The 25,469-nt window shown below is 57.2% G+C and overlaps 1 protein-coding gene across 3 annotated transcripts; it reads right to left on the reverse strand.

The window, feature by feature from the left end:
- Positions 1-226: 226 nt before the first annotated feature.
- On the reverse strand, positions 227-25,213 carry RADIL (Rap associating with DIL domain). Of its 3 annotated transcripts, none has more exons than XM_041401735.1 (15): positions 25,130-25,213; positions 17,632-18,175; positions 11,863-12,161; positions 10,226-10,873; positions 10,028-10,065; positions 8,876-9,036; positions 8,140-8,252; positions 6,940-7,177; positions 6,308-6,480; positions 5,883-6,033; positions 5,393-5,583; positions 4,201-4,570; positions 3,978-4,117; positions 3,058-3,197; positions 227-2,476 (listed from the first exon to the last, which is right to left on the reverse strand). In XM_041401735.1, exons 2-15 carry the CDS (start codon positions 18,164-18,166, stop codon positions 2,371-2,373), a joined length of 3,303 nt encoding a protein of 1,100 aa, XP_041257669.1. In that variant the 5' UTR covers positions 18,167-18,175; positions 25,130-25,213; the 3' UTR covers positions 227-2,370. The 3 variants fall into 3 exon arrangements, with proteins under 3 accessions (XP_041257669.1, XP_041257668.1, XP_041257667.1); XM_041401734.1 differs by lacking the exon at positions 25,130-25,213 and adding an exon at positions 21,251-21,384 and having other exon boundaries at positions 10,232-10,873; XM_041401733.1 differs by lacking the exon at positions 25,130-25,213 and adding an exon at positions 21,251-21,384.
- Positions 25,214-25,469: the final 256 nt, after the last annotated feature.

A 25,469-nucleotide genomic window follows, 5' to 3' on the forward strand; every position in this document is an offset into this window, starting at 1 on the left:
GTCCCTTTGGAGATGTACTTGTTTCCTCCCTTCCTCTGACTTGTTTCCCCTCCCCTTTGCTCTCACTACACCTGCACATGCTGCTTCTCTTGCCTCTCTTTGCAGCAGATCAGGCAAAGGCCTGTGTGAGCTGGAGGAAGCAGGACTGGCTCCATCACATCTGCTCTCGTGTCTCACCACTGGAGTGAACACTGAGAGATCCAAGAGACAGCTGCCAGAGCAGGGCTTAGAGAGGTTTATTGATCCAGTTTATTGTTGACACAGAGCATTTCTTAACATCCACCGTGTCCGACAGGCGCCATGCTGTGCTCAGTATCTGCACCAGAGCTTTATACACATCTCAGCTGTACATATTAACACACAGGGAAGTCAATCCATCCCCCTGCTCCTCCTGGGAGAAGCCAGCCCTCATGCACACTAGTAAATAGCAGGGTTTATTTACAGTCTGTTTCAATACCTGACTGCACTGTGAGCGACACACGGCTCTGGGGCTGTTTTCCAGCTCCAGGGGTGCTCAGTGGGTTGCGCTGGTACTGCTGGAAGGTGCCAGCATGCAGCCCCAGCACTGTCTAATGCAAACCAAGCCTCACCCCAAGCCCTGGCTCAGGGGCAGAGGGGAGTAAGGAGTGCATGCAGTTTGCCCAGAGGCTTTAGGCAGCCCATTTCAAGTTCTGTGGAGGATGACAGGCCAGCATACCTTCTTGAATGAAAGTGAAGTGAATCACCAGGAGCCCTGAGTCTTTGTTCACCTGCCTGGTAGAGCTGAGTCAGTGGCAGGAGGATGCACTGCTCCCAGTCCCTGCTGGGGCAGCACCCCAGGGCAGGGCTGTGAGCGTGGCCCAGCAGAGCAGCAAGGCACTCGTGTCTCAGAGAAGGTGCCTGGTCCATCTTGCCTGGAAAAGCAGGCCAGGCAGCGTTGAAATCCAGTAGTGGAGCATTTCCCTTGCATGGAGTGTTCTGACATCTCACTCCTGCGATGTGCAAGACTAAGCACAGGAACCAAAACTGCAGCAGTGAGGTGTAATTAAAGCCAGCCCTCTTTTAGCATCACAATCCTCAGAGCACTGTTGTTGTGAGATGCCATGTGAGTATGTGATCCCCTGCCAGAGCCTGGACCGTGCAGGGTGTGATGGAGGGCTTTGCTGCAGGCTGTTTTAATAGGGTTCGGCTAAACTAGGTCTCAGTATCTGTCTATATGTGGAAATCAGGTCGGGTTTATCCCGTTAACGGTGCTAAAATTGGAGGGAGGACGCGGCGGCAGGAGGCCGGGTGTGCAGGGGCCCGGGCAGCCACACGATGGAGCTGAACCCTCGGCTGAGCTGACAGCGGGGTCGGCAGCAGAGCAGTTCCTGGGATATTCGTGTGTCCTGTCCCAGCAGGGAGTCTGCTGTCCATCATCACCCGTCGGTATTTCAGCAGCACACAGCCGGGAGATGCTCCGAGCAGGGCACAAAACAGGGTGGCCTTGCAATGGGCTGGCAAAGCTGGAGCAGGATGTGGTGCTGAGCTGTCATTTCTCTGCCTGGGCTGGTGGCACTGCCGAGTGCTGCTGGGCTCTCTCAGCTTCCTGGTGGCACCAATCCTCTGTGGGACCATTTTGCCATCAGTCCTGGTGGCCTTCAGCCAGGATCGTGGTGCCAGAGCTGGGCAGTAAATCTGCAGAGCAAGAGCAAGGGGGTCCTTCTCTGCAGGGAGCTGTCCCTGGGACTCAGGAACTGCTGGTGGTGTCAGCCCTTTGCTGTAGCTGCTTCCCATCCTGAGGAAGGGCTGTACCCAGCAAAAGGCACCTGAGCTAGTGTATGGCACCAGGGGATTAACTCCTCCTGTGTGGGATCCCACTCCTGGGTGCTTGTGCTGCCTTCACCCCAGAGTTGGGCACACTTCTCCAGCCTGATGTGCCAGCACCTCAGGTGGCCACTGCCACAGTGAAACCCAGGTCTGCCTCACGTGTTCTCTTCAAAACCCAAAGGTCTTTCAAGCCTTCTGCCTGTCAGCATAAAATATCACACAGGGCTGCCAGCCTAGAGGAACAGAGGAGCCTGCCTACAAGTCCTCATGGTGGGAGCATTCCCTTCCCTGCCCCTGCCAGAGGGGACAAAGAAATAGGAAAGCTCCTGAGAAGGATGACACTGGGTATAAGGTGAGGCTGGGCAATGGATCAGGAATGATGCTCCCAGGCAGTGCAGTGGGAGAAGCATGCACCATCCTTGCATGTCCTTGCATCTGCTGCAGTGCAGGGCAAAGTGTCCAAAAGCACATCGAGGGCTGTTGTGGAGTCCTGGTCCTCCCTCTTGCACTCCAGGCTCCCTGAGGTCAGCCTTAACCAGAGCTGTAGCCACAAGCTGCTGCAGGATCCTTGTACCACAAGGACTAAGAGGAAGAGGAGCTGGAACTGATCTTTTTGGCTATTTCAATGTCCGACTTGGCAACCAGAAACCGCAGCTTTTTCCCCCCGGAGCGGATGAGGTCCACGGCACTGCAGGGAGCAGCAACAGGGACAGAGGTGAGTTCTGGCAGCCCCTCAGGAGCCTGCCAAGTCACAGGCATTCACAAAACACCCCGCTTTGCCAATCACCTGTGCCTGCTCAGGGTTACAAGCAGGAGCTGTTTCTCTCCTGCCTGTAGCTTTGTGGAGGGCTTGGCCTGCAGGTTAGTGGTGCCAGGACAAGGGCAAATAAGCCCAAAGCTGCTCTGTGCTGTGGGCACCTGGGCTCTGCCTCTGAGCTGTCTCATCCCACCACCTTTGAGAGGAAACCTGGGGTGGGATGGGGCTGCAGCAGCTCTGCATTGCTGAGACCCACCTCTGGAGCTCTCATTTATTTCCCATTTATGCTCCCCAGTTTTTGCTCCATAATCCCCTCTTCCAAACCCACAGCCTTCCCCTCTCTCTCGTGTCCTGTGCAGGTCACTCCTCTCCCTGCAGCTCGCTGGTACCGCAGCATCCTTCAGCACTGCAGAGCTGGCAACTCTCAGAGCAAAACAGCCAGAAACCTGGAGCTGACAGTAACTCCTCCAGTGCTGGTGCCACCCCAGGCCCTCTGCTGAGGTGAGGCTCACCTCTGGTAGTCTGCCCCGATGAGGCTGGTGCCGTTGACAGCCAGGATGCGGTCCCCGATGGAGAGCCTGCCGTCGGCAGCCGCGGGGCTGTCCTCGATCAGGGTGCGGATGTAGATCCCCGGGGAGCAGAGAGGGGTGTGCTGTTGGCAGGGGAAGGCAGTGAGCAAAAAAAAGGGACACAAAGATTTGTGGTCCCAAAAGGCCTAGCTCCCCAGGCAGGGTAACTCTCCCCCTGGGCTCACAACCAAGCCTGATGGCAAGTGGGACCTTGGAGATGCGAGGGAACGTGATGGGGATGGTGCTAACAGTAACAGGAAGGAAATATGATCCTTTGATTTTATATCAATTTATACACAGAAAGGAGAGGTGGGGGCAACCTGCTCTTGTTCAATTTAATTAAGAGCAAAGCATCATTAGCCTGCGGCCGTGTTGAGCAGAGCTCCCATCCCATAGCAGCTCCGGGATGGGAGCTCTGCTCACACTGTGCCAGGGCTTGGTGATGCTGTGTTTCCTACTGACCAACAGCACAGCTGTGAAAGGCCATTTAAAAGGATGACCAACCCCACAATGCCAGATTCCTCCTTATGCAAAGGAGGAGCTGTTTTGACACCCTGTGAGCCTCCCTGGTCCTCTCTGTTTCTCCTGCCACCGCTGAAGGGTGGAGGAAAGACCTCGGCTGAGTCATTTTCTTTCCACAAGAGAGCTGAGCCTGTTTGCTCTCCCCAGCTGCAGGACAGCTGTGGACTTTGCATACACAGCACAGTGACCTACGAGTAGACATCCACTGAGAGATCCCTCTGTGCCTCCTTGTCCCCAGGAGAAGCAACCTAGCTCCCGTGGGACGCCATCAGCTTTTCTTGGGTACAAACCACATCCCACATCCCACTCCAGCTGTGTGAGAGCACCAGCTGATAACTCACCACGCCGTCGATCAGCCCCATCCCCAGCCCGATGGGGCCCCTCTCCAGCTCCACCACGAAGACGTAGCAGAAGTCGTCGGTGGCAGAGCTGCGGCTGGAAGACTCCGGCGTGGGGTAGTCATAGGGGGTCGGCGAGCAGCCTGGCAGAGCAGAGAGCAGCTTACGGCTCTGGCACCACCCCAGCCCAGCCCCACAGCCCCGGGGCAGCGCCAGCTCTCGGTACCTTCGGGGGTGCTGCCTTTGGTGCCGTTCATCCCGTTCCTCCGGGCGTCCTGCAGCCCTTTGCCGGTGCCCTGCGGGGACTCCGGGCTCACAGAGTCGAAGTTCAGGGGGGTGGTGGGTGGTGTCAGCAGGCAGGAGGGGTCTGGGGGCGCCGTGCCACCCTTGGGGACCGGGCTCCTGCCCAGCTGCAGCTGCTGGAGCTTCTCCTGGAGCTGGGGCTCGCCGGCGGGGGGCTCGTAGGGGCAGGAGCTGGTGGCCAGGCAGAGCTGGGGGTTCCCCTCAGGCTCGGCACAGCCGCCCAGGGAGCAATAATCCTCCTGGGCATGGCCCTCGCTCACCTCCAGCACCTCCGGCGTCGGGCATGCCTCTTTCTTAAGAAGGAGGAAAATGCTGTGGGACCCCCTGCGTGTGCTTTTCACTCCCTACCTGGACCCCACCACCCCGTTGCTTTCCTGGCTGCCAGATGCACCCAAAGCACTGACAATTCAGGCACTGCCAGGCTTGTCCTGGCTTCCCAGCACAGCTCCCACAGCCCAGTTTGGTGGCCAGGGTCATGCTGGGGATGTTTACAGCCAGCCAGGAGGGAACTCCTGGTCACGTCCCTGCTGGGGGATCCCATTGGAAGGGGACACTGGGGTAGCACAGCTCCTCCTGTGCCACAAGGGCTGGGCAATGTGGCCCCAGGGTGACAGGAGGAGGCAGCAGGGCCTGTGAGTGCTGCAGAGAATGGGGACAGGATGGGAGAGGAGAAGGGGACCTGCTGGAGGGACACCCTCCACATGGCAGCTGAGCTTAGCACCCACAGCACATTTCACCCTCCCTGTGCTTTACAGGCATTAGCTAATTAGCACTTGTGTGCAAGCCTGGCTGCTGGGGACAGGCAGGGTGCAGAGCAGGGAGGACAGGGAACACACAGGGAGAAGGGGAGCGCTGCCCACAGACATCTCCCCTCCCTCCCTAACGAGATTGCTGGGAAGATTCTGTCCTTCCAGCTCAGCTTCCCGCGCCCCCCATGCTGGGGGATTAGCAGCACTAATCCTTCCAGAAGCTCTCCATGAGGGCACTGCCACAGCTCCAGGCTGCAGGCAAGGGCAGCAAGCCCTTGGCACTGGTCTTGGAGGGGTCTGCAGAGGGACCCAAGACCCTCCTGCCCAGCCAGGAGAGGTGCAATCCCCCCATGGGATACAGGCTACCTTTGGGAGTGCTGAGCCCAGCCCCTCGCTGGTGTGGGGGCTCCTGCTCTGCAGGCTCCAGAGGAAGTGGCGGATGTAAAGGAGGTGTCTGTAGATGTTGTCATCCAACGTCTCCACCTCCAGGTCCACTTTGAAGCCCCCGCTGGGCAGGATGATGGGTGGGTGGTTGTCGAAGGACTCCAGCACCTCATCTGAAAGGCAGAGGGATGGACGGAGGTTAGTAGTGTCTTGGGCTGCACCCCAATTCTGCCTCCCAGCTCTCAGCCATGTGCAGTCTCCCATCTGGGATCAGGAATTTAGTGAGCTTGAGCCAGCAACATCCCTCACTTGGGACAGCAAAAAAAGCACTCTGCACTTTGCATCCTTTGCAATATCTGAATTTTGGGGCTATGGTTATTACCAATTGCTGAAGGTACTACAGGACACCCAGGAAGGGAAGGGAATGACCTGTTTGGTTCGTATGTGAATGGAGCAGGCTGAGCAGACTCACCAGGCTGGAAGGTGGCTGGGTTCTCCTCCTCACTGGGCTGCCACGCTGAGATGCAGCCCACGTCCATCACTGCCTGGCACTGGCTCAGCACCCGGTGCAGCTGCGCGGGGCTCAGCGCTGGGAACTCGGCTCGCAGGGATGGCCAGGTCATCTGTGTGAGGACACAGCAGCAGGCACACGGCAGAGGTGAGAAACTGCTGCCTCTGGGGAGCAGGAGCTTGCAGGGGGCACTGGAGGGAGTGGTCAGGCAAGATGGAGAGAACATCCTCTCCTGGATACTGCCCACCCACAGACCCTGGGGAAGAGCAGCTGGTGGCAGGTTGCAAAAGACACACATCAGTGTAGGGACCACCCAGACACCGAGCAGGCGCTCTCCTGCCCATGCCTATCCCAATGCCACGAGCCCCAGGCTGGGCATCCCTCACCTGCACCAGCTGGGAGCCGGGCATGGCCAGCAGGTTGGCCACGCTGGCCAGTTTGGCGAAGAACTGCTGGGTGAGCTGCTCGAAGCCGGCGCCGTGCAGCCATTCCAGGAGCAGCCGCACGCTGGCCCGCAGCTTCACCCCCTGGGACCAGTGGTAGCAGCCCAGAGAGGAGCCTGAGGAGGCAAAGCATCCATCAGCCACATCAGGGAACAGCCCCTCTGTCCCCCAGCCCTGGGTTAATGTCCCCAATATCCTGTGGCTGTAATTCCTGGTGGTGGCTGGGCCTTGCCGGGCACTTACAAGGGGGCAGCTGCGTTAATTATGGCTAATGAGCACCTCAGGCTGCTGTAGTTCATTAATAAGCTGCCCCTATTAACTGCCCTCAGCCTCCTCTGCTCAGGCTTGGAGGGGCAATGGAATGGGGATGGATCCTTGTGGGGTTTAGCCTCTCCTGGGAATGGGGACCCAGGAGCCAGCAGCTGGGTCTGTGCTTGGCCTGCCTGTAGCAATGCTGAGACCTGCCCACCTCCAACCCCCTCCTTCCTGTATCCCTTTAGGTGGCACTGGGATGGACTGGAGGGCATCCCAATAATTCAGTCCCCTATGTGCTACCCAATTCAAGGAGGACTGACCCTTATCCAGGAGCTGGTTGAAGAGCAGGGTGTTGGAGAAGAAGAAGAGGTAGGCAAACATCTGGGAGGCGATCTCGGGGTGCACTTCGTACTGGTGGAGCAGGTCCAGCACAGCCTGGTAGATGAGCACGACCCTGCGGAGCTCCTCGGGCAGGGGCGGGGTCCCCCGCCAGCCCTCCCGGCACTCACTCTGGAAGGGGTTGCACTCCAGCAGGGCAGGGAGAGCCACGTACAGACACTGCAGGGAGAGCAGCAAGTTCACAGCAGACTCAGTTTGTTGGGGTTTTTCTATTTTTGAAAATAGAAAGCCAAGCTTTTCCTTCACCTCCTCAAGCCAAGCAAACCCTGCCAGTGCTCTCCAGCAAGGGGCTGCTCCTATTCACCCCCTGCCTCCATGGGCTCCAGTGTTGTGCAAAAATTTAAAAAATTATAAAAATTTATAAATATATATAATTTATTTTTAAGTATATATAAAAATTATTATATTATTATAAATATTTTAATTATATATATAAATATATATAATTTATTTTTATAACAATTAATTATTAACACGCTGGTCACTTTTAGCAGCTGGAAGAGATGACGTGTGACACCAGCTAAAATCTGCAAAACCTGATGTGAACCAGGGCAGCAACCAATCAGCTGGGCACGAGGGTGAAAGGAAATTCAGGATCGATGGGGATGATTTTCCATAGTGCTTAAATGGGAGAGCAGTGCCTTGCACTCACTTCTTCCAGGGGAAAGGGAAGAGGAGGGCGCAGGGGAGGAAGGCGCCGCTCGGAGCGGTGCGGGAGCAGCCCCGTGTCCCCGTGTGCCGGTGGCCAGGAGCCGTCCTGCACAGGGCAGCCTTTCTGTGCCTCACACTGCCCGCTCTGTTCCCCGCTGCTCGCGGTCCAGGGGCCCCTTTCCATCACGCCCTGAATCATCCATCCATGCCCTGAATCACAGCATTATGCCGCGCCGGCCCGAGCCAAGCAGCCCTCCCCAAACACCTCCCCCGAGCCGCTGCACTGCAGACGAGGAAACACGCCGCAGTAATTCAATACTTTTCCTGGGCTGCGACCAAAAATCGCGGAACTTCAGCCCGAAGGAAAACACCTCAGCGTGGTGCAACTGCCAAGGAGTGAAAGCTTAAAAAAACAAAACCGTCCTGCCCAGCCCTGGGGATGCTCGTGCTGGCCCCGTGTGCCGCTGTACCTTGGAGATGTAGTAGACACACTGCTGGAAGGTGTACATGATCACCTCCTCCAGCACCGTCATCGCCTCCTCGCTGGCCGTGATGGTCGAGGAGAACAGAGACTCCTTGGAGCCTGAGGAGAGGAGAGGAGGATGGGGGAGCAAACCTGCAGCAGCAATGCCCCCAAACTCCCAAGGTGTGGGTTATTAGAATTTCCAGGTTTGTATCATTCCCACAGAATCCCTCAACAGGACAAAGAGGCTCCTGTGGCCCGGGGGAGCTCCCACCTGCATCCCCCACAGCTCCCATCACTGCTGGCAGCTCCTGCCTGGCCTAAGAACATTTTAACTTTTTGCATAGACCAGAAAGTTTCTGAGGTTGGTTTAATACCTATCTTTTTTTTTTTTTTTTTTGCTGGCATTAACACAGGCTCACCAGTGAGCAGTTCTGCAGGGCTACCTGCAAATCCAGGGTGAAGAAAGCCCCCCCAGGGCATTAACCACAAGCTGCTGTGGTGGCAGGAGATACTTGTGTGTGAACACAACACAACCTGGCTCTGGAGCTGGGCAGCACCAGGGCAGGATGTGAGGCTGCTCCTCCCACAGATTTCCCCACAGCACAGAGATGTCCCTGCTGATGAGGATTATGGAGGGTTAATGGAGCATCTCAAGGGCACTGACCACCACCTGTGACAGGATTAGCAGAGCAGAGCTGCTCTGGCTGGGAAAACAGGCAGGATGCTGCATCCAGACTTACCTTTGATGTCCAGCTCTTCCTCCATGCTCTGGATGTAGGTGGGTGATTTCTGCTGGACAAAGTAGAGGATCTCGATGGCATTGGCCATCCAGAAGATGATGTGCTGCAGGTCTGGGAGAAGGTCTGTGATGGTGAAGCGGGACAGGGTGGCAGGGTCCTGGCTGGGGAGACACAGCAGGTGTTACACCTGCTGCTCCCCAGCATCCCCACTCAGGCTTTTGGGCAGAAAACAGCCAGTCTGGGGCAATGCCAGAGGGCTTTCACATGCCTACACCCCCAAGCCCAGCACTCCCCTTAGAAAGACCCTTTACAAGGAAAAATTCAGTGGTTTCTGCTCTGTGGGGAGGCAAAGGGGATCCTGTGAGGACCAGGCTGATCAAGGCAACCTGGCCTTTGTGGGGTGCCACTTTTGGGCAGATGAACTGCATTAAATATTCATAGCTGAAGAGCAGCCCTACCCTAGAGGTATGTGCTGCTCCTGCCAACCCTGGACAGTTAAACCCAGCTCACCTGCCCTGGGCTGTTCAAAAATAAAACAAAAAGCATCTGGGAAATTTCTCAACTGCCAAACTGCTTTTTCCTGCTATACGAAGGGACTGGGAAACATCCTTGAAATGTATCCTAAAGAAGAGCTCACAGCAAGCACCAACAGTTTCTCCAGATACTGGTTTAGAGATGGGATTTTGGACATGGCTGGGAAGACAGCTCCTTGCACCACTGTGATTGTCCCAGAATGGTGCTCCCAGCACTGGGACACGCTGTGCCACCACCCCTGGATGCACACATGCAATGCCAGCTCCATCTCAGCTCCACTGAGGGGTCTCCAGCCTGAGGAAGGTCAGGCTCATGCATAAGAGACATTCCTAAGGTATCACCCAGGGGTGAAGCCACAAGTGCAAAGCCTTGGCCAGGTCTTGGATCAGAAAAAACCCCAGAGCTGCTGCAGGTCCTGTTCCCTCCTGAGCTTTTCCAAACCCACACATTCTGTGCAGGCATGTGGTTAAAGGACCAAAGAGCAGAATGAGCGGGATTCAGCAGGAAAACTCATCATGCACCACTGGCTGACAGCCACGGCCTTCCCTCACTCATGGAGGAAGAACCAGGTTGAATTTTTCCCATTTTTTGAGGTAAAACAAGGAGGGTCACACTTACTGCTGGGATTGCTTTTCAGCCAGCTCCCGTGTCCGCTCCTGGGCAGGGAGAGAAGGGGAAAGCAGAGTGAAAACCCATGGGATGGGGTGGCACGAGCATCACCCCCATCAGCACTCGCTGCCACAGGCTGAGGAGCCCCCAGGGAGGGCTCGAGCAACACCCCCACCCCACAAACACCCCGTCCCACCGCCGACTGACCCACACCGTCCTCTGGATCATTTTGGCCGCTTTGAGCAGCAGCTGCCCGAAGTCTCCCGGCTCAAAGTTGGTGGCCGAGTGCTGGATGCAGAGGCAGAGCAGGAAGGCAGGTGTCAGCTTGTGGTCGTCCCCGCCGGGCTCGATCAGGGTCATGATGCGCCGCAGGAGCACATCCTCGGCCGCCGGCTCGAACTCCAGCTGCAGCTTCCTGCGGGGCGTCCTGGGGCCGCCGGCGGGCGAAGGGCCCCGCTTTTTGTCCTTGTCCTTCAGCAGGCTGCCGCACGCCCCGCACACCTGGGGACCCTCGGGGCGCAGGGCCCGCAGCCTCAGCAGGGTCTGCGCCGGCAGCGGCTGCGCCTTCATGGGGTCCTTGTAGAGCAGCAGGTAGTAGAGGCCGAGGGACAGCAGGTCCCCGTGCCGCAGCACCACCGTCCGGGCCACCTCGGCGAAGTTGACGGAGATGCCAGCGCCGGCGATGGGCTCCAGCACCAGCTTTTCCTCCGAGCGGTGCCGGGAAGGTCGGAGCTTCCTGATGGTGCAGTGCAGGGGCAGGATGTCGGGGGCGGACAGGCTGATGCTGGGCTTGCTCGCCTGTGTCCTCTGGCCCACCGTGTGCTGCTCGCGGTTCAGCAGGTAAACCAAGCTGTCCTGCCAAGCGAGAGACGCAGCATGAACCGGGGAGGGGGAGAAGGGACCCTCCTCCCTGCCATGCAGTGATGCTGCAGCCTCCCGCTGTCCCCAGCTGTCCCCTCGCTGTCCCCAGCTGTCCCCCATGCATCTTTGCACGGCAAAAACATTTCGTTTTTCTATTCTCCTTGCTGCCAAGCAGGACAGCAGCGATCCCTGCCTTGGGCACGGCAATAAAAGTGTACAATGACTTTGGGCATGCAGTAAGTGGGGCTGATTTGGACAGAAGGGGAGCCCTCCTTCCACCTCTCCCCCTCATCCCTTCTGGAGCTGCTTTTCCTTCCCACCTTCTCCCCCAGACTGCAGCGATGCTTGCACCCCCTACCTGGGGCGACAGTGGGACCCCAGGCAGAGCATCCATCCCTGGCCCTGCCCTTCCCTGCAGCCTGCCCGCACACTCCGAGGCAGCTCAGGGGACCAGCCCGTGCCTCAGTTTTCCCCAGCAGCGCTAACGGGATGGCTGCAGTGCCGGTGTCACCCTGCCAAAAACTTAGAACAGCTCGACGCTCAACGGGCACAAGTAGCCATTAACTGCAAGAGCCGACCCTGTCCTTTGCGGTTCTCCAAGTGCCTTCCGCAGACGCACTCCCGCAGAAGCACCACTGAGGAAGCAGCGGGACAGGGGACGGGGCAGCTCAGCCACCACCCGCAGAACGAGGACTCCCTTGGGCCGGGGCAGGGATGCCGCTCTGGGATCACCTTGCATCCCTCCGGGGCATTGCAGGGGGTCACGGCTCCTGCCTCCGTGTTCCCCGTACTTGGGGACAAGCCGGGCACAGACTCGAGGACAAGGCTGCAAGTCCCAAGCCCATTTCCTAAAGGATGCTCACCCTCACCACCACCACCTCCCTCGACCCCAGCAGCTCCGGCCATGCAAGCAGCCCCGCTCCGGGGGCTCGGGAGGGAAGCGGGGGGTGCCGGGGGTGCGCAGGAGGCGGCGCGGTGCTTACATGCTGCTGGCTGTAGCCCTGCAGGAGCAGGAGGTGCGGGGACTGGTAGAGGGAGTACCGCATGCTGCTGCTGCCGCCGCTCCGCGCCGCCGCCGGGCTGCCGGGCAGGGTGGAGCAGTGCCGCTGGAGCCGGGCCCCGCTGCCGGCCCCGCTCCCTGCCCGCCGTGCCGGGCTCCCCAGGCTGGTTTCGCTCAGGCTGCGCCGCAGGGCCGGGGGGGGCCCGCGCCGCTCAGCCCCCGCCGCCCGCCGGGCCCCCCGCGCCCGGTGCCGCTGCAGCTTCCGCGCTTGGGCGTTGATGCCTGCGGGGATGGAGGGGGAGACAGAGCGGCGTTCAGCCCCTGCAGCCCCCCCGGAGCACCCCCGAACCGCCGTAGCACCCCGCGGCCGGAGGGATGCTGCAGCTCGGAGCGGGGATGGAGCAGCCGGAGCCCTCCCGGCGCTGCGCACCCAGCCCGCCCTGATGTCCCCCCGGTCCTTTGCCCTCCCAGAAAGGTGACGCCAAGACATCGGCGCGGGGAGTTTAGTGTCCTAATGCCACCGCTAAAACGGGGTGTCCCTGCCCTCCCTGGCCCCCAAACCTCACTGAATGGAGAGCAGCCGGTCCATAGTATCCCCCATCCGCCCCGGCCACACTGCAGGGCTGGGGGGAGAGGAAATCCCTGCTAAAAAGAAATTTCACTCAATCTTTGCTCAAAAAAAAAAAAGAGCCCGGATTCGGCTTCCAGCCCTTCGGCACTCGGTCGCCAGCAGCAAGTGGGAACCGCAGGGACCCCCCCCCAATTCCCCGGAGCATCAGCCAGGCATGGGAGCTGCAGTGGAGCCGATTCGGCTTCCAGCCCTTCGCCAGCAGCAAGTGGGAACGGCAGGGACCCCCCCCAATTCCCCGGAGCATCAGCCAGGCATGGGAGCTGCAGTGGAGCCCGGCTGCAGCAGGAACAAGCCGTAATTAACTTCTCCCAAGCATCAATTCGGGCAGAGCTGTCTGTCCATGAGACAAACAGGAGCCGGAGTGAATGAATAGGCCTGGCCGAGCTGCCAAGGCAGCCCCTCACAGGGCACCCCCAGAGTAGCCGGGGGGGTCCCGGTGGGTCCCTCCGTGCTGCCAGCGTGGCTTGAGCCCTGCAGGAGAAAGAGCAAGTTGTGTGTCCGAGGGGTGATGCTCGTACCTCAGCCGGGCAGCCTCCTGGGAGCAGCTCACTGGCATTCGGGGAGAACGAAGAGAGGGAAAAAACCCTACAGGATTTGCTTGCAGGAGCAGCAGTGCAGCGCTGTCGGTGCAGCACCAGAGGCAGAGCCCTGCTCCTGGCTCGGCCGGCCAGGGAGCAGCCTTTGGACAGCGAGGTTTGGGGACAGCCAGCGGGATTTGGGGACGGCAAAGCAGAGAGCCTGGTGTGCCCAGGGCTGCTTAAAGGGACACTCACAATCTCAGACCCAAAAAAAAAGAAAAAAAAAATCATCTGCCTTATTTGGTGAGGAATGGGCTGCTGGTTCTGAAATACATTTTTTTGTTTGTTTGTTTTAAATGGAGCGCTCCTTTGCTGGGAAAATCAAAGAGATGGGGATAGGGAGGAGGGTGGGACAGGGAGAAAATAGTCCCTGCTGTTTACATGGCCTTGGGATTAGGGCAAGGCACAGTCAGGCCACCCCAAGCAGCCCCGTGCCCTGTGTCCTTCTTAAAAAGGCAATCGGCCCCGCTCCCATCCCCACCCGGCCACGGCACGGATGTGACATCCAGGGACAACACAGCCCACACAAGCCACGCTGCTGGGGATGCCAAAGGCCACCCCAAAGGTCTCTGCAGGACACCTCAGCTCCCCCCAGGAGCCCTGTCCCCAGCCCACATTGTGGAAATGGGCCAGAGGGATGAAGGACGGCGGGGACAATGCAGATCCCAGACCAGGCTGTGGGAGCAGGGAGGAGTGGGGGCAGATCCTGGGGAGCAGCTGCTGTTGGAGCTGGGGTCCCACTGCCTGCAGAGACAGGCCTTCACCAGCCCCTTATCGAGGGGAAAGGAAGCTTCTGTATTTATTTTGTGTAGGAAAAAGCTGCTTTTTCACGGCCGATAGAGCCCCCGTCACAGGTTCCCACTAACCCCGGGGCTGTGCTGGAAAGATAAACACAGCTCTTTTCCTGAGCATAACAAAGTCCCTCCATAAAACTGGGTTAGGTTTTTTTCATCCTTTGGTACTGTTTTGTCCTCCCAAGCATGTGCAGGTTATCCCACCCAAAACTCAGCCTGAACATCTCCAGGGCAGTGAGACCAGGGCAGAGCCAGTGGCTGCTGAATCCACATGGAGATTGGGATGGGAACAGCATGCCAGGAGTTAAAGAGCATCCCCAAATGTTACATCCCTCCCTGGATAGCCAGAACTTGGACTGTCGGGGTGTTAGGCCTTGTTAAAGTTTAGGGCTGGACAAGCTCCAATGATCTCAGGCCTAGGGGGTTAAAAAGGCTTGGGAAAAAGGATGTACCACTGATAGTGGGCACAAAGAATACAGAATTTACAGGCCACAAGGACACTTGGCAGAACTCCCAAGATAAGGAAGAAACTAATGGAAGCAACTCAGCAACTGTGCTGAATCAGCTCTGACTGGGAAAGAGGCAATTCTGGCAGGGGGAGATTCACAACCACCAGCCCAAGAAACCACCAGCCCAAGAAAAGAGCTCTGCCTCTGTCCCCCCTCTTCTCTCTCTCTACCTCACACTGATTGCTAATAAAATCTGTATTATTTACTTCAGCATTTGTCTCATTTGCACCTCAGTTCAGGCAGAGGCATCTCTCACTAATCAGACCCTAACACAGGGCTGGATCTCATCCTTTGGGAGAGCTGGGCAATTCTTGGGCAGCATCCACCAGACCCCACCAAGCTGCTGCCTCTAAACCCATCCTGCAACCCAGGGGAAAAACTTTTAGTTGTGGGATCTTGGCTGGGATCTGCCTCTTTTTCAGCTGAGGAAAGAGGTTCGCTTTTCCTGGCTGAGAAATAAATCAACAAATAATTCCACGGGCCCCAGGAAATGAGAAATGCTTTGAACGTACCCAGGAGGGACTAAGACCAGGCTAGTCCTTCCTAATGTAATTGCTCTGCAGACTCTGCAGGGAATCTTCCCTGGATGCAGTTGTGCTAAGGTATATCAAAGCCAGATCCTCAAAGGCACTTGCCAGAGCATCTTTTAGAATAATGGGCTTAAATCCCAAATTTCTGGAGCTGCGTGTGCAGTTTAGCCTCCAGCCTCTTGGGAAAGCTCCAGTTAGGACAGGACCTGCTACAAAATGGGGGGGATTTTGGAAAATGAATGCCACTGAGATGCCAAGGTCTGCACCTCCCTCCAGCACCCTCTGGTTTGTGGGTGTTTTCCCTACATCTCCATGACTGCTGCCTCTGTGCTCCCCAAAAGGAGCAGGGAGAGAGGAGCTGCCTCATTACTGCAGAGAGGCTCTACCTGTGCTGCTAATTAGTGGCATGAGGAGCCAGCACTGTCCTCCCCAGTGGGAAGCAGCTAATAAACTAATTAGGATAATGGGTAACTGAGCAGATAAAAGTCTTAAGCTATTTGATAACAGGTCATGGATGGATGTGGAGCCTTTCCCCCAGCCAGTGATGCACCTGCATGACCCCAGTAGTCCCAGTCCTGCTGTTCCAGGGACAGGGAAGAGCCTGCAGGTATTGCCCTGGGAATGATTTGAGAATCCCTCTGCTTTTCTCTGAGGGAGCTGCAAGCCTGAAATCCCTTTATTTTTGCACAGATGTTGTGTTTTCCACGCCAGTGCTCCACCACCCTGGGCAGGCAGCTGCTGCTCAGCAAGGGGACCTCTGCCAGCCTGAGCCTGGTGACAAGGGTGACCCTGGTGGAGGGCACTCATGGTCAATACCCCTTACACCAGGAGTTTTGTGTCTTTTTGGGGTGCTGGGTCACAGGCTGCATCACTCACATTCATTCCTGGCAGTTTGCAGATGAGGTGGGAAAGGGTGGTCCCAGCAGCACAGGGTGAGACTGGTGACAGAGCCCCTGGTGCCACCAAAAGAAAGGGCTGCAGGAGTGAGATTTTACCAGGTAAGGCAACCACGGGCTGTGTAGTCTGCAGAGCAGACAGCCTGACTGTGGGTGTAGCTTCTGTCTTGGAAGAGCTTGGTCAGCTATGGAAAATGCCCAAAGGTTAAAAAATGGGGAATTTCCACAGCCCCACCCAGGAGTGCTGAAACAAATGAAGTGATAACGAAAGCATAACGGGCTTATTTCCAGATCCAGAGCACAGGATCCCATCAGGAGCTGCTCCTCCATGGGAAATGACCGAAGGGTGCCAGCCCCAGGCTGCCCCTGTGCTGGGCACCCAACTCTGCTGCTTCCCTGCCTGCGTGGGAGCCTGGCACTCCCTCCCACAGCTCCAGCCCACCCAGGATCCAGGCCATGGGTAGGAAAGTTGCTTTCTGCAACCCAGGGGGAGGATTTGAGGCCGAGTGGATGTGACCTTGGGCTCTGGCAGGGAGCTGCCATGAGTGCTGCACCCCCCCCCCCATTTGGCCCTTGCCCTTCCCTCCATTCACAGAAGCTGTTTTTAGAGCTGCTGCTCTCCCAAAGTGCTTCACATCTCTCTGATCCTGGCTGGAGGAGGAGCTGAAGAGAAGAGCAGAGCATCCACCTCCTTGGCCTAGGCTCTGGCAGGAGCCACCTCTCTCTGTGTCCCCTGTGCAATGAGCTGGGAGCAGCTGTGCATCCCCTCCCTGAGCAGCCCACGGTGAGCATGGAGGCAGCCCTGTCTCCTCAAGTACCAGGTGAAATCACAATGGAAAATTGCAGCTGGGCAGCTCCAGCTGCCTCTGCTCCCCTCCAGAATGCTCATGGCTGGACTCCCTCACCTGTGCCGGGGTTCTTTCCAGCTTTTCTTAGGATGGGTGGGAGAGGAGCTGTGTCCCCCCTGTCAGACCATTTATTTTGCTGCTGGTGGGGCAGAAACTTGGCTCTTCTTTGCCAAGCACACAGGGTAATCCTGTATCACCACCAGTTTAGTTCTGACAGTAGCAGCCTTTTCCTACAGGGATGAGGAACTGCTGGGGGCCCATCCCAGCAAAACCCAGTGCCCAACACCTCTGGAGCCTGGTCCAGACCCCTCTCTCAGCAGGTCTGACCCAGCAAGCACATTGTGCAAGTAAAAATCTGATTTCAAACCTTTCTGCCCTCATCCTCACAGGGCTTTTATCTGAGGGTGGGAGGAGGAAAGCTTCATTACTGCTGCTGGGGTCGCTTATTAACCTGCTGGTTCCTAATGATGCACTTATCTCCTCCTGCCAGCCCTGGCCTCCATCAGGCACCCTGCAGGGGCTCTGCTGCCCTACATTGCTCTCTCTTCATTAGCTTTTCATTTTCCTTAATTGCTCCTGCAGATTTGCCTGGGGTGTCAGGCCTGAGGGATGTCCCGAGGGAGATGGGGATGCATGGGGAGCAGGGCAGTGCTCTGCCAGGCACGAAGCCGAGGATGCCATGGTGCTGGTTCACTGATGGGAAGAGCAGGAAGCACAGATGCTCTTGCCTGCTGCTCCCCAGCCAAGGGCAGGGTTTGTTATTAACCCTTAAACTGGCTGGGGTAAATATTTTCGGTGACAGATACCAAACTGATGCAGGAGAGTGCTGAGTCCTGCCCCAGCCCAGGAGCCTCGCAGCTAAAATATGACAACCCTCCCACCCAAACCACGTGTGAAAACCCCTGTGTGGGAGGGCTTCTGGGGGCGCATCCCAACCCCTCTCCCTGCCCCACAGCCAGCTCTGACCTGCAGTGGTGGTGTCCACATCCCTGGCCGCCATCTCCTCCACCTCCGCCCTCCTGCGCAGCTCCAGCCGGCGCGAGAAGCCCTCCCTGGGCTTCCAGAGGTCCTGGATGAGCAGCGGCTTCTCGTGGTCACCCAGGACCCTCAGCCCCTCCGTCTGCCACTGCTTCTCGGGGCCCTGGAAGCGGCCGATGACGTCGCAGAGCGCGTACTGCCCGGCGCTGAGCTGGCTCAGCCCGTAGCGCTCCAGGGCCTCCTTCACCAGCTCCCGCGCGCCCGAGCTGCCCGTCACCAGCACGCTCTTGTAGTTGGTGCCCGCGCAGATGTTGCCCCCGAAGATTTTCAGGATGCCGGGGGCCGAGAGCTGGGTGGAGAGCTCGGCCGGGTCGTCCTCGGCGGGGGCTGAGCTGCGGTCCTTGTAGCTCAGGGTGCGGTACAGCACCTGGGAGAAGAGGCGGCTCTGGCGCTTCAGCCGGTTCTTGGACGGCGGAGCCATGGTGGAGGACGGCCCATAAAACATGGTGCGGGAGCTCGTCATGAAGCACAGCTGGGCAGGGAAGAGCAAGAAGGGGAAGGTGAGCGGTTTCAAGGCTGGATGTGCAGCAGGGGAGAGCCAGCCACGGAGGAGCCACTGTCACCTCCAAGGTGACAGATCAAGGGAGGGCCATTTCCCTCGTGTGACCCAAAACACCAGTGGAAAAGCTTAGCCAAGTTCCTTGGCACCAGCACAGTTACCCCTGGAAGGATTTGTCCCTAAAAACACAGCCTGGAGAGGCCCCACATTTCTTCATCAAGGTCCCCCTTACCCAGGCAAAATGCAGTGGGAGGAGAGCAGAGCCCAGCGGGACTTGGCGGGGCCCATCCTGGTCAGCAGCCAAGGCATCAGGAGTTACTTTCACTAACGAGTTTACGGAGCAATCCCATTTTTTAGAGGTGAAACGGAAAGCTCAAGTGCAAATTCGCTCACTCTGAGGTGACTGCTAAATGCTTTTTCTCAGCAAGAGACACAGGGTGAAAATGGGCACTAATTAGCCTTTCTAAAAATGTCCTGACTCCGGCAAATCTCTTGGCTGTTGCTTGTTTGTGGAGGACGTTCAGGCCCAGGGTGGCATCACTGACAAGGCTGCCCTTGTCACGTTAGCCCAGGGCAGCGACTGGAGGAGATGTGGCCATGGCCCTGTGGCAGCTCCCAGTGCTCCTCAATCCCCTGGAACGGACCAGGAACCACAAATCACTTCTGGATTTAGGTGGGTAGCACTCCTGCCTGACGTCCTGTCCCCATCTGCAGATGGCTTTGAAATCCCACCCTGGTTGCACCAGCACCTGGTGACCCACAGCCGCACTGTGCCCTGCTGGCAGGGGAGGTCTGGAAAGACAATCTGAGCACTCCTGGCTGGGACAGAACTGGGAACTCCATCTCCCAGATCTTTAACGTGCAGGGACCCCATGCACACACAGAGGAACCCCAAAATGTGCCATCCACAGCTGGATGCAGCAGATGAGGTGGGAAGCTGGGTGACCAGGTGTTCCTGGCTGGGGACACGTGAGGTGTCAGCAGCTTCCCACAGCTGCAGCCAGAGTGGCTCGGGCACAGCCACGCTCCAGAGCAGACTCAGCGCTATCAGCAGAGTGATGTCGGGCCTGGACAGCCTCCAAACCACCATCTAATTCAGGAAAAAAGAGCGTCCCTGCTGCTAATGGAAGAGGTCACCTTCTAACCCAGAAACCAGCTCCCAGCCGTGCGTGGAGGGTTGCTGCAGGATGTGCATCCCCCATCCCACAGCCAGAGACACAGGGAATGCTGCAGATGGGGAAACTGAGGCACCAGGTGATAAGGATGTGGTTGGGAACTGTGAAATCCTGCAACGCTGCTGCATCCCAAGTCACCCCTTTCCCAGCCCCACCAAGACTGTGAAAATGCTGGGGTTTGTCCTTCTCCCCAGGCTGCAGGTTCCAAAACTGACTCCTGGTGTGCTGAAGGGCAGGAGTCCTGGCAGGACAGCAGGGCTGAGCACCTTGTGTTTTACATTGCCCCAGAACCTCACCCCAACTCGCTGGGCTCAGGTAAAGCTGCTCCTGCTCCCACCTTGCAAGTGGGGAAACTGAGGCAGGGATGGGGTTGGGGCTCTGGCTCCCCCCACACTGCTGCTCCTCCCTCTCCAGCTGAGCCCAGAGCTGCTGCTCCCTCTGGGGACATCCCTGGGGACATCCCTTGATGTCTGCTGTGTGACATCCCCTGGGAGTGCCGCGGCAGCCCCGACCTGGGGAGCAGGTCAGGGCACTGGCAGCTTCAGGAACAGCTGCCCCAGGCCTGCAGCACGGCCCTGCCAGCCCTCATTAGCATTGACCAGAAGGAAAACTGCCCCAGAGTCCCTACAGGACCTTGTCATCAAGGATGCAAAAGACAAGACTTTGTCATCAAATCACTGGTTTCACGGATTTAATCTCCTCCACCCTGAACTACCTCCAGCACAAAGGGAAACCTTTTACCATCTGCTGGTGGCAAAATCATTCCTCCAAGCCCACATCACAGAGACAACATCCTTGCTTCTTGCAGGTCCCTGACTGGTTTTGAATGTGCTATTTATAGCTCGGCTATTTTTCTGCTCTTTCTATAAAATGCAGCTCCTGCAGAGTTCAGGGGCAAAGACGTTTCACCAGGAAAAAATCAGAAGCCTGGGTCAGGGGGAGGTGTCACCCCAATTTTCAGCATCTGGAGCAGCACAGGTGTGATTTTACCAGGCACCAGCCTGGATGACCTGAGAAATCACATTCTCCTGGAGACAGCAGAACACACCCGGTCTTAATTGCCCTGAGGACTCTAATGGACAGGGTAAGATGATAATGAAGTGGGCTCCTCCCACATCCGTGCGCTCGGGCACGCTGGACACCGGCATCTGCCCCCAGGAGGAAATCCCTGGTAGGAGGAGGAAATCTCTCCCTGGTACGTGCAATCCCGCTGAGCCCTGCTGCAGGAGCAGGGATGCTCCAGCTGCGTCCAGCTGCCCGGGGACAAGCCAGCAAGAGTGTCACACCTTCCAGCAGCTCGTGGGACACGTGCTCCTGGACATCCCCAGCCCAGCTGAGCCCTTTTCTCACTGCAGGCCGGTTCCCTGGAAGGACACAAGCCTGGAGCATGATCCAGACTTTCCCAAGGGTCCCTTTCTCCAGCACTCAGGGATGTTCTCTCTCTAACAGGTACGCACAGATTAGTCAAAAGCCGGGATTGCCTCCCAGTGAGATCTGTGTCAGGGATCCTTCATCTCTTCACTGCAGTGCCTGACCACACCAAAACCAGCTGGGGTACGCAAAGATTAGTCAAAAGCCTGGGATTGCCTCCCAGCGAGATCTGTGTCAGGGATCCTTCACCTCTTCACTGCAGTGCCTGACCACACCAAAACCAGCTGTTTTCCACAGCCAGCTCTGTCTGAGCTCTGCAGAGCTGTGACAAATGCCCATGGTATTCATGTGGCCACCACGTGTCCTTCCACCACCACGAGTGACTCTGCAGCCGCCGGGGATTTTGGAATTTTCCTGCAGGCCTGAGGTTCCTGCTCCTGGAATGGGTGAGCAGCTCCTTCCCAGGGCCCACACCCAGCACTCAGGAAAAGCCTCTCCCTACCTTGCCATCCTTCTCACGTGCCTTTTTCCCTTCCATTCATCCTCCTTCTCAAAACAATCTTTGCCCTTCGTTGTGCATCATCCTGGGCAGGCGTCTGTCGCGTTTCTGAGAGAGGAAGAGGAGGAGAGGTCCTGGGCTTCTCAGGGACATCAGCTGCTCGCAGTGTGGTGGCTGTGGAAGGCTCAGAGGTTCTGCAACACGGTCCTGAAGTTTGCATGTGGGATTCTGAACCACATCTATGCCCCCTATAACCAACAGCACCTACCCCATCGCATGGGAGACCAGGAGAGAACAGCAGGAGGAAGGAGAGGAAGCAGGAGGAAAAGAAAGGAGGAGGGGAGGAGATGGAACCAGCAGCAGCCCCCTGACCTTTTTCCCTTTCTCCTAAGCACATGTGTCCCCAAGGATGCCAGGCTGGGGACCTTCTGACCCACAGGTGGACAAGCAAGCCCTGGACCAGCTCCTTCCCCCAGCAGCCGCAGCATGCTGGGATGCTGACTGAGATTTGTTTTCCTGAATCTCAGTTTGTTTTGCTGGACATCAAGAAGAGCCACCAAGCACTGTCCCCTCACCTTCCCACCACAGACCTGTGAGAACACAACCACTGGTGGCCAGAGACAAAGCTAAAAGAGGCACCTGCCAAGTGCCACCAGGGATGTCACGGGTGTTCCTCGGGGAGAGCCATCAGGGCACAAGAGCTACTCTTTTCCGTGGCTCCACAGTGATTAAAGATAAATGCATCATCCTCTAATTAAATCACCTAATCAGGGCCTTGGTGTGGTTCCATCCAGTCCCTCTTGCTGGCGCAGCATGGGGGCTGTGGGAGAAACTCTGCAGGTCGTGGTGCAAAAGGCAAAGAGGTGCTGCCCCCACCTCTGCTGCTCCACGTTTCTTCCAATGATTTACTCATCCTGGTAAAATATTTATGCCTTATTTCCAGCGTGTCTGCCCTCAGCTGCCAGCTATTGATTCTTGCCATCTTTTCTCTGCTCAATCAACGAGCTTTTGGCTACCACGTATTTTCTCCTCTGCGAGAGTATTTAGGTGCTTTTGCCAAGCCCTCCTCTTTCCTCTTTGATTGATTTATGAGTGGACTCACTGGATGGCCCCCTCCTCTCCACCTGTAAGACCCTTTCTGCAGCCCCTTAGTCCCTTCCCCTTGGACTCCACATCTCCTCTGCTGAGAAGGAAAGTTTAGATTTGGCTACCATAAGTCCAAATTTGGTTCTGACCAGAAATGGAAATGCAAATAACTGCTATTTTCTTTTTTCCCCAGAGACAAATTTCACATTATCCTGAAAATTTTCAATTCTCCAGTGCAGAAATGGGGACAGACTGCAGCCTGGTGAGTCCCTGTGCTGCCTCTCCCAGCATCTGCAGGCAGCTCCAGCTGAAAATTTACCATCCAGATTAGGGACAGGAAACCACGTAGAGCCACAGTTATTATTTTTGGGTGTAAAAGATTTCCATGTTCCATTCTGCTCCAGTTAGGATGCCTTTCTCTCACTCAGCTTACCACCCGGATTTGTACAAACCATTAACACTCAGCTGCTCTGGGTCAGATCCAGGTTTTTCCAGAAATCATTTCCATCTCCTTTCTTCCAGATTAGTGATAAAAACACCAAGTCCACGTTACCAGCGAGCAGTGCCCAGCAGTGATAATCTCCCTGATAACTGCCTTGGAAATGGATCACGTTTATTTAATACCAGCTTTCTTGACACTGTGCAATGTCAGCTCTAAATACTGGACTGGATTGAATTTTTTAATACTGGAAAGTGCAGATTTTTACAAGAATATCACCTCCCATAACTCAACTGCTTCTCAGAAGTGTATTACAGCCAGAGAGTCACCTCTCATGTTGGAGACTGAAATAATTTCTACTTGCCAGGAGTTATTTTCCATAGAGCCACGTTGGATGGCAAGAATTTATTCCTCGTGTTGAAGTCTTTAATCAATTCAAGCCCGAGCCAGGTTTCTCCCTCTTTTCCCTGGGGGGATGCTATCAAGCCAATCAACCTGTAGCTACCAGGTCATCTTATTCCCTTTTGGGAAGAGCAACAACACTATTAAAGCACTTTTTAATCATCTGGAATTTTCCCGGGGCTCATCCCAGCACACGGATGGGTGGTGAGATTTCAGCTACAACCACCCCAGAACAGGAACCAGAAAAGCTGTTTCCTCAGATCTTTGTTTGAATTTTTTTTTCTTTTATTTTCTTTTTTCTGCCTTTTTTTTTTCTTTTAAATGGAAACCACTGGAGTGGCAGCTCGGACTAACGGCAGTGACCGCAGCCTGGATGCTGCAAGCGGAGGGAGAGGCCGCTCCGGCGCTGCAATGTGGAACAAATTAGAACTCGGAGAGCAAAGGAAATGAGAACGCCCCGGTGGCTCTGACGTGAGCTCCTCGGCTCCAAATCCTGCCCCTCTGCAGGTCCCGTCCCCACAGCCGAGGCTGCCAAACCCAAACCCCTCCGCTCCGACCGGAGCCCCCCATTCCCTTCCCTTCGGGATGGAGTCTCCAGAGCCCGGTCTTTCCTTGTGCGACTTTTATCCATCTAATCTAGGGGCAGACCGGAGGCTGATGATGTCCATGGCTCCCCCGGTGCCGTCTTTAGCCGGATCAGGGCGGGTAAACTCCTTACCACGTTATTATTAGCAGCGGGCACCCTGCAGGAGCCCGGACCCTGACGCTGCTCACACAGGATGGAAAAAGCAGCCCCGGTCCCGCAAACACCAACAGCTTGTCCCAAAGGCACCTATCGCTCCACAAACATTGTTACAGTCCTGATTCCACCAGGACAGCAGGAATCCTTTTAGCAGGTTTTCTTTCCTTGGTGGTTTTTTCCCCCTGTAATTATTTTGCAGGGTCTTTTGAGCCGCCAACGTGCACCAGCTCTCCTGTAATGCACCAGTGCAAATGCCAGCCCTCTGCCCAGGCAGTCTATTCACACACCCCAGAATCCCTGCACAAAAAGCATTTGCTTTCTGCTGCCTCCCGAGCTCCACAGTCTCCGTAGGCTGCCTAATTATAAGATCTTAGCAATAATTTTTTCTTGTCCAGCGATAATTAACTGGTCCTGGAGAGAGCTGAAAATAAGCACTTCCCAAGCAAGTAGCGAACTCCCCTGAGTTTTCTCTGCTAAAGTTACAACTCAGCATGAAACTGCTCCAGCCTCACAGGGACACAGATCATCTCAGCACCTCCCTGCCAGCCTGGGATGCCACCGCGGTCGCATACAGGTGAATACAGGTGAAACGGCGGGTGTGGGACAGCAGCGGGATCCCAAGGGTTGTGCAAACAGACGAGGATCCCGAGGGACATGCAACGAGGACGAGGATCCCAAGGGGTATGGAACGGGGAGAGGGATCCCAGGGAATGTGCAAGGGGGAGAGGATGCCCAAGGGGCGTGCGACCGGGAGAGGGATCCCAAGGAGCGTGCAGTGGGGAGACAGATCCTGCGGGATACGGAATGGGGACACGGACTCCAAGCAGAGTTCAGCGGGGAGAAGAAGCCCAAGGGTGATGGACCGGGGACGATCCCAAGGGACGTGCGATGGGACACGGACCCGCAGGGACAGGCAGCGCAGGGAAGGCTCCCCGTGTGCCCGGCCATGGGACAGGGACCCTCGGGCGCTGCGGTTCCCGGCACAGCCCTCCCGCCGGCCGTGCCCGGTGCGGCTCCGCGGGTCTCCCACGGCAACCGGACAAGCCCCGAGCGCCGCGCTCCTCCCGCCTCCGCTTCCCAGGGGACGAGAAACAAACGCGCCCGCCCGGCGCAGCGAGGGTGCCCGGGGACGCAACAGCGGGGACGCGCCCCCCAAGAAACGGGGGTCCCTGGGGTAGGGTCCGCCTTCGCCCCCCGCGGCCCCGGTACTCACCGTCGGAGCGGGGCAGGCTCGGCGCGACCCCGGCGGCGGCAGCGCCCGGAGCCGCCGGGGCTGCGCGGGGAGCTCGGGCCGGGCCCGTCCCGCCGGGGCGGAGCGACCGCGGCTGCGGCGCCCCCCCGAGGCCGGCACCGGTAACTGCACCGCCCGCGGCACCGCGCCGGGATCGGGAGAGGGTCGGGATCGGGAGAGGGTCGGGATTGGGAGAGGGTCGGGATTGGGAGAGGGTCGGGGTTTGGGAAAGGATCTGTACTGGGAAAGGGTCGGGATTTGGGAAGGGTCTGTACTGGGAAAGGGTCGGGATTTGGGAAGGGTCTGCACTGGGAGAGGGGCG

The sequence above is a fragment of the Onychostruthus taczanowskii genome, unplaced genomic scaffold (assembly GCF_017590055.1).
Source record: "Onychostruthus taczanowskii isolate IOZ18803 unplaced genomic scaffold, ASM1759005v1 scaffold19, whole genome shotgun sequence".
NCBI classification, from domain to species: domain Eukaryota; kingdom Metazoa; phylum Chordata; class Aves; order Passeriformes; family Passeridae; genus Onychostruthus; species Onychostruthus taczanowskii.

Coding starts and splice junctions, on each gene's coding strand:
- RADIL (XM_041401733.1), bottom strand. CDS start 21,286: ATGGAAGGGAAAAAGGCACGTGAGAAGGATGGCAAG. Junction 9,037..10,027: donor GCTGAAAAGCAATCCCAGCA/GTAAGTGTGACC, acceptor GTGTCTCCCCAG/CCAGGACCCTGCCACCCTGT. Junction 5,584..5,882: donor CCCAGCCACCTTCCAGCCTG/GTGAGTCTGCTC, acceptor TCTGCCTTTCAG/ATGAGGTGCTGGAGTCCTTC.